Source organism: Rhagoletis zephyria, unplaced genomic scaffold, assembly GCF_001687245.7.
Source record: "Rhagoletis zephyria isolate East Lansing unplaced genomic scaffold, Rhagoletis_zephyria_1.1 Rzeph_scaffold_00045, whole genome shotgun sequence".
Classification (NCBI taxonomy): Eukaryota; Metazoa; Arthropoda; class Insecta; order Diptera; family Tephritidae; genus Rhagoletis; species Rhagoletis zephyria.
Window position 1 is genome coordinate 136,208 of NW_016157129.1, and position 11,309 is coordinate 147,516.

The following is an 11,309-nucleotide window of genomic DNA, read 5'->3' on the forward strand; positions in this document are numbered from 1 at the left end:
AGCCTTCCAAAAAAAGTTTTCGGAAGGTACTGAAGTGACGGCAATTGTTAAATGTTTATAAGCATAGTGAAATGATATAAAGTGTGCCAGATGGTCAGTTTTATTACCATAATTTTTTCTTTGATTTTACTTTCATGTTAACCCTTTTGAATGAGAACCTACATACACTGCCGGCAAAAAATATTGGCACAGCAAATTTTTCACAATACTATATGCAAATTTTTTATTTTAATATTTTTTCATTTTTATAAAAATATGGGTCATTCTACAACAAAAATCATAAAGATATGATTCGTAAGCTTTGTGCAAAACTCGCGAAAAATCAGCAAATTTTCATGCAAATTTTCAACTTTTTAAATAGATGCAGTTTTGCAGCCCATTAAATTCTAATAATCGCATTGACTTTTGGCATTTTTTTTTTTGGTGAAGGTGTTTTGCATTTTTTTCCGTATAAGTATTTTCGAGAAAATGTTTTCATATGGAAGAGACTGCGTGAAAAAAATTGCCAAATATCAACGGTAATTCCTAACTACTTAAGACTTGTACTTTATTACAATAAAATTGATTGGGCTACAAATATGCATACTCAAAAAAATTATAAAACATCTGATTAAAAAGATGAAAATTTGCGTGAAAATTTGCGTCAAAATTTGCTGAATTTTCGTGAGGTTTGGCCAAAGTTTAGGGATTATATTTTCATGTTTTCTGTTGAACCATATTTTAATAAAAAAAAAAATATTAGAACAAAATTTGTTGCATATATTGTGAAAGTTTACTGTGCCAATACTTTTTGCTAGCAGTGTATGTATGAAGTTTTTTGGTTTGAGTAAAAATTAAAAATAAAACATGTCAAAAAATTCTTGTCGCTTCTGCAAAAGCACACATGACGTTGCGGCACTGATGTTTTCATGCACTTGATAGTAGTTGGTTGAATAAGGAAAATGAATTAGCAACAAGAGTTTACGGGATGTACATAGCTCAGTGGTTAACGCTTCTGACTTTGAACATCGAATTCGCAGGTTCGATCCCTGCTGAAGTCTAGAAAAAAAAAGTCTGATGAGGAGATGTGGTGATCTCCGAAATAGTGCTATAACTTCTACCGCTTAGACTTTGTTGCTTTTTCAATTTTTCCTAATAAACAATCGTGGTACAAAGCTCAATAAAAATATTAAAAATAAAATGTTAATAAGCCACAATAACATTGACAAATACATAGTTTAGGAGGAACCAATTTTTGCTTTAAGCTGAATAACGGCAAATTGCAAATATCTCGAAAACGTATGCATAGAAAAAAAATTAACCCGAATTTCGGAATCACCGAGCAATTATACATATAAATTGAGTAGTGGAGTCTGGAGAACAAAAACCCAATTTAAAATTTGTGATCCAGGGCAGTTCTTAAAAAACTCGATTTTTTTTGGAACATGTTTCTTTATAGAGAATTAAACAAGGATTGCGATGGTGTAATTTTAAACCCCAAATTTACTGGTCTTTACTATGCAAGTCAACTTAAAAAAGTTCAACTGTTAATAGCTTAGTTAACTTCAGGACAATCATAACCATCATATAGAAAGCCGTTTCATTATCTTCAAACCGACGTCTGAAGTCTTTTCGATAAGTAGAGCCCGAGGTACAACGATTTGATATTCATTACTTTTCAACAAGTTCAATCGAAAAAAAGCATCTATATTGTTTGAGAAGCTCTCCTACCATGAAATAAATAAATGGGTTTGAAACCAATTTTTTTGTATTTAAATTATTTTGAAGGCCTTTGTAATTACAAACATATGATTAGTTTCGAATATTGTTAACAAAATTTAATGCAATGTTGAATAGAAATATGGGTAACAAATTCAATAGTAAATTTCTTTAGAATTTAAAAAATTAAAATTTTTTGGATTCAAAAGGACGAATAGGTAATTTTTAAGCTGACAAAGTTAGAAAAAAGAGACTCGAGGATGTTATCGAGTTTAAATAAGCCCTAACAAATTTTTTTTCAAAAACAAATATTGCGAAATTTCAAGATACAAAAATTACATTAAAAACTTCCACCTGTTTAAATTCTACAGGATTTCATTATTAATTCTATACCCATACTTCATCTCTAAGCATATTTCTATGAATTTTTTAAATCATTTTTGAGTTGCTGACGTCAGAGTTTAAAACTAAAAACGCAATTTTACTATATTTGACCCATGGTTTCGCGAATATATTGATATTTGTGTTTAAAATTTACTATCGCTCAGTGTTATATGTATGTATAATGAGCTAGACTTTTATAAAAATATATTAATTATTAAATAAAAAGAAAAGTATAGCCAATACTGGTCAAGAAGAGGAGTTTCTATTATTGCCATCAGTGCAAATTACAAATCCCGAAAGTCCCGGGACTACTTGCCAAGAATCCCGGGATTTTCGAGACCTTAAAAAGTCCGGGATCCCGGGATTAACATTCCTAATGTAGGTGTCAAGATGATCTCTTTATTTTTTACTTTTTGTAAAAATGACTCCGACTGCAATATGAATGTTTTTTAAACTGATATAAAATAAAGACATTTATATTTCTTTGCTTAAAAACCCAAATTGATTTTTATTTCTGGTATTCGCACTAAAGAAATAATACAAAACTAGTTTGTTAGCATATTAATTAATTGTAGCAATATCCCGGAATCCAGGGCTACCAATTTAAAACCCCGAAATCCCGGGATTAAACAAAATGGTCCGGGATTGAATGCCTTAGTACATATAGACTTATCGTATCTGTTCGCGCTGTTGGCAATGGTGACGTCAGGAATGAAAAACATGTGCGGACGATCAGCCGGCCGTCCGCAGTCATAGACACTCAACACCCCAGTGCATATTTATACATATTAAAATTTGTATTATTTACGGTTTGAGGCGCCTTCCAAAATTTTTCCTCTTGCCGAAAGAGGTGCTGGTACCAAACTTTACGTTCCTACACTGAAAATAAAATTTCGTAAAACTGCTATGAAAATCTTTCGTAGTTTTGGTTTTTGTACAATGTACGAAACTTTCGTTCATAATACGAACACATTTTTCACAACGAAACAAGATTTTACGAACCATACGTAAATATAACGAAAGGACTTTCGTAACGCATTTTTTCAGTACAATTTACGAAATCTTACGTTTATTTTACGAAACACTTTCGTAAAGCACTGAACAAATCTCTGTACGAATAATTTTGTATATTGTAGGAAGGTATTCGTAATATGGTTTTAACATTTACGAAATCTACATCTCTATATTCGTACAATTTAGTTAATACTTTCGTATAAAGAACTAATGCAGAAACATGTTTCGTAGAATATACTCAATTGCCGGCAGTTTAATATTTCATCATATTTTTATGTATCGCGTGTCATTGCGGAATTACTTGTTGGCTGCTGTGAGACATATGTATAATATAATTTTAAACGTTTTAAAAAGGGGTTTGCTGGATAAAAAAACAATACAACTGGGACTTGATAAATAGGCAATTTCATCAGTTACCTATCAACGGCAAGCCTAAGCCAGGAGCACTACTTAATGAAATTAAAAGTAAGTAGTACATATATGACTTTTCACTGAAACTTGCTTTTCAGACGCCTTATAATTTTCCTTTAATTTATAGTCGTCAAGGAAACAAACATCAATGAACCTGCGAATCTGTCAAGTGCCTTTAAGAAAGTAATATTCTTTCATATTTTATATCTTATTATATTTCGTTTTGTTGAATCTCATAGTTTAACACTTGCATCAATATATTTTATTGAATGAAGCCGAAGCAATAAAAAATATGTAGTATGGAACATATTCGTATGCATATAAATAAAATACTTAAGTTTTATTATAGGTAAAACAACCTTTTTATAAATTCTAAACAACAACAACAACAACAAGCGCAGATTTCGTTAAATATACGAATTATTTCTGTGCATTTTACAAAAATGTTGTAAAAAATAAAGAAATAGTAGGCATTTTTTTAGTAAATAGTACGAAATTCGTTAGTAAATAGTACGAAATTCTTTAGTAAATAGTACTAAATTCTTTAGTAAATAGTACGAATAAACTGGTGGCAATTCCCATAAACTCATTCGTAACTAAAATAAAAGTAGCGACGCTACTGTTTAAAAACTTCTTAGAATGAAAAATGCGCATTTACTTTTGCCGCTGAAGGATAGCGGTAAACGATGATTGGTGTACCGTTACACAAATATTTTTGTTTTGAGTGATCAGCGCATAGTTGCCAACTTGGTGCTTTAAGCACTAGATTTAGTGCTTTTTGAAAATTAAAACGCCAAAAAAAGTTATTTAGTGCTTAGTGCCTTTCTTAGTGCTTTTTATCTGAACTAAAATTACTCCGAGATAGTACAAACCTGAAATATTTAAAGCTGTGGCAGCACTGAATTTACCAAAATCTACAAATTTAAATGCACTAAAATACAACCGTTATTGATAAAAAGCTGAAGTTGCAAACCCACCTTGTTGAATTCCATTCGCGTTGAAAATGCTAGTACGCAGGTAAGTTAAGTATTTCTTTTTTTCATTTCTAATTATTTGTACAAATTTTGATTTTTTGTTAACTCCTGAGTAAAACACATCGTTTCTGGGTGCTGAATCCAAATCTGGCCGCACAATTGCTCTAGCACTACAATTTTTAGATATCCTAACCTCAAAGAGCCAAAAACACGGTTTTGGCGATATTTGAGGTTAAATAATGAAAACATCAAATTTTTTGCTCATTTCTACTTAGGGCATCATTTTCGTTTGTTGCGATTCGTTTTCTTTTTCTCGAGATATACCAGCTTTAATGGGCAGTACTTCGATACGGCGTCATAAGCATGAGTCATCATAGCATGTCTAGAGGCTATTCAATCGTTATGAGCGAAAAAGTTTTGTGTATTGATTTATGTATGTAAATATTGTTAATTTTTTGCTTTTGTTAAATACAAACCGTTATGAAAAAAGCAGCCTTTGATTCAAAAAAATTTGGTGCTTTTAGTGTGGTAAAACGCTTTTTTCACAAGTTTTTGGTGCTTTTTGAAAATCAAAAGTTGGCAACACTGGATCAGCGTATTCATTCAGTTGAACTTGCGCTTTGGTAGTGTATGGATGTGGCAGTTCACATAGATTCACCTAAAAAATTTTGATTGTTGTTTGGAATTTTTAGAAAAGAAAAGGTAAATTAAAATTGTTGTAGTGATGTTCTTCTAATGTGTAACGATGAATGGATTTTTTCTTAGATCTGTGTAAATGCCACGAGGAAAATTATTGACTCCGGAGGAAAAAAGACAAATTAAGGCTTTTAATGAATTAGGGCTTTCAACTAGAGAAATCGCCAATAAACTGGGAAGATCTCAGACCTTGATCTGTCATTTCTTAAAATTGCGCGAGTCCTATAGTAAAAACACGAGATACGACAGAAACACAAAAATAAGTCCAAGGGAAAAAAGAGAGATAATTAGATTGGCTACTAAAGAAAAACTTATGTCGACAGAAATTGTGCGAAAACTTAATTTGCCAATAAAGAGTAGACGTGTCCGACAAATATTACAGTCATCTGACCACGTGGTCTTTACAAAACGTCTTAAGAAACCCTCATTAACTGACGCTCATAAAGCCAAACGACTGCAATTCGCGGAAGAGCATATTCAGTGGCGCGAAGAGTGGTCAAAAGTCCTATTCAGCGACGAAAAACGATTTAATTTAGATGGGCCGGATGGATTTAAATATTATTGGCATGACAAACGATTTGAAAAAGAAATTTCCATGAGCCGAGCGTCATCAGGTGGGGGAATAATGGTGTGGGCTGGGTTTTGCTCTAATGGCACCACAGAAATTGCTTGGGTTCCAGCAAAACTGAACTCCTCCATCTACTGTGATTTGTTGGAAACCATGATGATAGAGAGAGCAGAAGAGTTAATTGGACTAGACTTCATTTTTCAGCAAGATAACGCCGCGATTCACTCTTCTAGGGAGACAAAGGAGTTTTTTAGGCAAAAAAAAATTACAGTTCTCGACTGGCCCGCTCGTAGTCCAGACCTTAACCCCATTGAAAATCTTTGGGGTGTCCTGTCAAGAGGTGTCTTTGCTAACGGGCGACAATTTAACACAGTTAAGGACCTGAAAGTCGCGATTAAAGAGGCCTGGGATGCAATACCAGCAGAGACTTTAAAGAACTTAGTCCTTTCTATGCCGAAAAGTTTAATTCAAGTTTTAAAACGCAATGGAAAGTGGACAAATTACTAAAAAAAAAATGTGAGTTAAAACGCTATTGATTTGTTTTGTTTTGCAATTGAGTTTATGTGAATTGCCAGCTAAGAAGCATTAAAATAAAAAAAAAATTTCTAAAACTTGAAAACGCTTGATTTTAATCTTAATATTTTTGCTCACCTAATAGTAAGTATTTGTAAGTATTATTAATTTTATCCATACTTCGTCCTAACTTAAAACGAAGTATACAATTTTTAGGAAAAACAATTGAGTTTATGGGAATTGCCACCAGTGTACATTCGTAAAATGTACTAAAAATCTGATGCCTCATATTGTCGTAGTTTGCACGAAAACGGGTTTGTACAATCAACGAAAACTTTCGTGGCTCAAAATGACGAAAAATTTCGTAAGATTTACGCAAGTTTTCGTTATATTTACGCAGATTTTATTTTCGGTGTAAGTATAACTTTAGAGGATGCTCATGATGCTCATATNAAGATTTTCGTACCGACTTCGAAATCAAAGAATCCATTCGAAATTTAAAACAAAAGCAGTGAAACATTTGAAAACTACCTGGAGCATATTTTATCAACAGCAGATAGCCTAAGGCATCCCTTATCAGATCGTGAGCTAGTGGAGATTATTTATTTATTTTTTATTTATTTATTTATACAAAAATAATACATAGTCTTTTATAGTGTTGTACATAAAAATTAAACACTACCTTAGTAACATGGATTACAATAACTTAAAAATTAAGAATATACCTAACAATAATAATAATGATGAGATCAGAGAGTAGGACGGGGGGGAAGGCAAAGGTAATAGAACATGTATTAAGACTTAGAAAGAAAGTATAGAGTAAACTGCCAATTTGAAGCGTTTTAAATTTTTCTCCAGTTTTAATTTGTGAGGTAAAGAATTCCACAACTGTACAGCCCTAACGAAAAACATTCTTGACGTGGCAGAGTACTTGAAGTATGGTACAATAAGGTTGCAAGTACGGCCTGACTGTGCAAATGTTAGCTTAGAAAAAAGATAACTCGGACATCGGGTGTGGATTAATTTAAACATAAATAATACATATCGACTATCAAAAAATGTGGACAGACTGCAATCAACAATTTTTATCGAAAACTCAGTAATGCGGTCAAACTTTTGCTTTGTATATATATATCTAGCAGCACTGTTAATAAATAACTGCAACTTCTTCATCGAGGCTCCGTCAGGGCAGCCATATATCAACTCTTGATAGGAGAGTACTGGCACTATTAGGGCTTTAACTAGCTTAAGCTTAATGTCTTGGGGAATATAAAAGGCAGTTTTCCATAGCTGCCTCAGTATAAAGTACATTTTACTGACTACTGAGTTAACATGATCGACACATGTGAAAGTTGTATTTAGTTTAAATCCAAGCATTTTAACCACTTTCTCATACTTAGCAACACTTCCATTTAAAACAACGGGAGAAAAATTATCCAAGTCATATGGAAAATAGGACAAGGCTATCGTCTGCGTTTTGGACACATTTAGGTTAAGCCTATTGAGCTTTGACCAGAGAGAAACTGATTCCAAGTCTTCATTCATTCTGAAGATTAAATCCTCTGCAAGGCCTATAGGTGCGGAAAGGTACATTTGCACATCGTCAGCGTAGAGATGAATAGATACATTCTTATAGCATCTTACAATGTATTGATGTATAATGTAAATAAAACCGGTCCAAGGATAGAACCTTGCGGTACACCACATGCTATTGGCAACAATCGGGAATGGTTATCCTTAGAGACAACCCTTTGTTGTCTATTTCTTAGATAACTTCCTATTAATTCCACTGCGTTACCACTTAATCCGAAATATGAACTAAGTTTTTGGAGGAGAATTTCGTGACAAACTGTATCAAATGCTTTTGAAAAATCTAAAAGCGTAAGTATTGTAAGGTCGCCCTTATCAAAGGATAGCCGTATGTCATCCATGACTTTGAGCATAGCAGTAGAACAGCTATGCCCACAACGGTATCCAGATTGGTACTGCGTTATGAGACCTTTATCATATGGATAATAAATATTAAGCTCATTTTGTCCTCACCTACCGCGTTTGGCTTAATTGAAAAAATTTCCCTCACTACTTCGATTTCAGTGGTATGTGAAAAATTAAACTTACTGCCGAAATTACGGATAAGATCTTCATTAAGTTTAAAAGCATAATCCTTGTCTGGCGGTTTTACCGAAAAGAAGTCATTCATTTCGTCCTCTTTGGGCCAGTTTTTCAGTGCACCACCGTGGTTTAAACTAAGTTTAAACGCCCGATCTGGCTGGTTTAAACTAAGATCAACCATTCAGCCAGCTGCTCAATTTAAACCACAATATAACCAGTAAACAACCTTGGGTGAATTTGTCGACTGCCTTCCTCGGGGATGAATATGCTAGGGATGAAATTAGTGGTACCCGCGCCTTCTAAGCACGCAGGGTTGCTTTTGAGAAACAAAAAATAATTACCTCAAAGTAGTTTCAAAAAGTATAGTGTAAAACGAAATTTATTAAATAATTCTACATAAAATTATATACGTAAATGACTTGCCATGTAAATTATTGGAATAAAACTTGTTTCATTACCTTTTTTTGTGCACGGCCGTAGTTTAAAGGCCCGATCTAGCTGGCTTAAACTAGGATCAGCCAATCAGATTGTAGCCAGCTGGCACTGAAAAACTGGCCCTAAAATAAGCAACTACAGAAAAAATACTTCTCTGGTGTTACTGCCGCCATGGCGAATATGTGTGTCTATTTATTTTTCTTCTGTTTACGCGAAAAACAATGCAGGTAATAATTTTCGTTGAATTTCATCAAGAATCTGTACATTTTATGCTTCTGTTTTATAATTCCTCGAATTTTAAGTATTAGCAAGAACACGCCGAGCCGAGCAAGAATGACACCTACCTGGCGGTTTTGAAGTGTTTTTTGTTTAATAAACGCATGTCTTTCAGTTCCAAAAGAATTTAAGTCAGTGGAGACATATTTTTTTTATATAATTGCTGCATTTTAATTGCTTAATCTCGTTTGCACCAGAACAACTGTCCAAAATTTCCAGCAGTAAAAAGTTACGAATTGGCACAGCAGAAATGTAAAATTTTCTTACCATAGTAAAAATATTTTTTCACCATAGCACTTTTCTACTCATTGGTACAGGCCCAGAGTAATAAAATTTTTTAAATGAAAAAATTATAACTTCATCACTTCTTTAAAATTTTAAAGCTTGTTTTACTAATCTCTTTAATTATTAGAGCATTATAATATCATTTTACTATTTTATTATTGCTTAGTACAAAATGTCCACATTTACTTACCAAACCTTTATTTGATTCGGTGACAGAAACAAGACTGAAGGTTACTTAAGTATTTAAGTATTTAAATATTTATTATGTTTATTTTATATTTCTGTACATAATTTTTTAGATTTTGGCATTCATATTTAGAATTCTCCTATGCATTTGTTTAATTACTGCACCATTTATAATTTTCTTTTAATAAGATCAAGATTTGTCAAATGCTTAATTTTATTTATCTACTCATATGCAGCACACAACCCCGAAATCTAAGAAAAATTCTGAGGAAGGGCATTAAATAGCAGCACACAACCCCGTGCCTTCCTCAGGAGTGAATATGGCTACAACAACAACGATTACTACAACAACAACCCAAAAAGTTTGGGTACTATCTATACTGTGATTTAAACTCAGTTTACTTAATCTAAGTTTAAACTAGCACTGAAAAACTAGCCCTTGTGTGACAGCATCAAGGCGAACGCCACAATTCGAAGGAGAAGTTCGGCGAAACACTAACATTTGTGTAAGTGCCAATGTATTATTATTAGTTGTGTTTTCGTATTCTCCAGCAAAAAATATCCAGTAACTTGCCAGTAACGAAATTTCGTAGAGTAAGCCAATATTTACTCCCAATGAGTGTAAGAAAGTACGAAAACGCAAAACCAGCAAGAAGTTGCTAGTTTTATGAACAGCTGATTAATTTGTTATTTTCCGATGCAATTTTCTTAGAAAACTAGTATTTTCCATCTTATTATACATTTAAATAGGTTTATTTTGACAATTGCAACTCTAAACGCACCACAAACAATTATTTTGTTTATATGAATTACAGTAAGCATCATGCCGCCAGCTGTTTTTCTCACTAGCAAATAGTTGCTAGTAAAAATTTATCGAGTAAAAAACCAGAAAATCTTGCAAGTTCAGCTCCCCCTCTCTCAATTTCCCCTCTTTTGCTAGTTTCTTGCAAGTTTTTGCGTACGAAAATGACTTCCAGTAAAAAACCAGTAAAATTAGTACTGGATTTACTGGATAGTGCGTACGCGAACAGGGCTAGTATTATATACATACATGAGCACGAATTTTTTTGTGCATGCCCAGCAAAAAATAGGTAATCGCTTTTAGTGGTAACGTGTTCTAGAAGGCATAGCGTTATAATGCCTTCGATTTTTTTCGCTTTTTTAGGCATTGCCAGTAATGCAAAGTAGAATGTCCTACAATATTTTATTTATCTCGCTTCTTCGTTTCATTTCGGGGAATGCAAAGTAGAATGTCCTATAATATTTATTTTTTAATTCGTTTCATTGCTTAATTTCCGGGAATGCAAAGTAGAATGTCCTACAATATTTTATTTGTTTCGCTTCTTTGCGTCATTTCAGGTAATGCAAAGTAGAATGTCCTACAATATTTTATTTGTTTCGCTTCTTTGCTTCATTTCGGGGAATGCAAAGTAGAATGCTGCATCGTAGTCAGCTGAAAAATGGAATGAATATCCAAAAATTCTTTTTCTACCGTTACTTTCTGTGCATATTTGTAGCTCGGAACACTTTGACGACAGCAAGCGACAAGCAGCATCTGTCAAATTTTAAATACACACGTTCTTACGGACACAATTATTTTGACGACAGCACGACATCTTGGCTGCAGGACTGCAATTGTCGACGTCGCCAAATTAAATCTATTTCTAATTTTGCCGGCGACAATGAGTAGATGTAGTGCTGCAAAATTAAATTGTCGCAAAATTAATCACATATTCTTGATTGTTCATGTTTTTCTT

General features: G+C 33.2%; 1 protein-coding gene across 1 annotated transcript in view; it reads left to right on the forward strand.

Moving 5' to 3' along the window:
• Window positions 1-3,587: 3,587 nt before the first annotated feature.
• LOC108367441 (uncharacterized) overlaps window positions 3,588-11,309 on the forward strand; it is a 31,628-nt gene continuing 23,906 nt past the window's right edge. Inside the window, exon 1 of the mRNA XM_017622054.1 lies at window positions 3,588-3,690. Coding sequence (XP_017477543.1) covers window positions 3,656-3,690 — 35 coding nt within the window. The 5' untranslated portion in view covers window positions 3,588-3,655. The remainder of the gene's footprint in view (window positions 3,691-11,309) is intronic.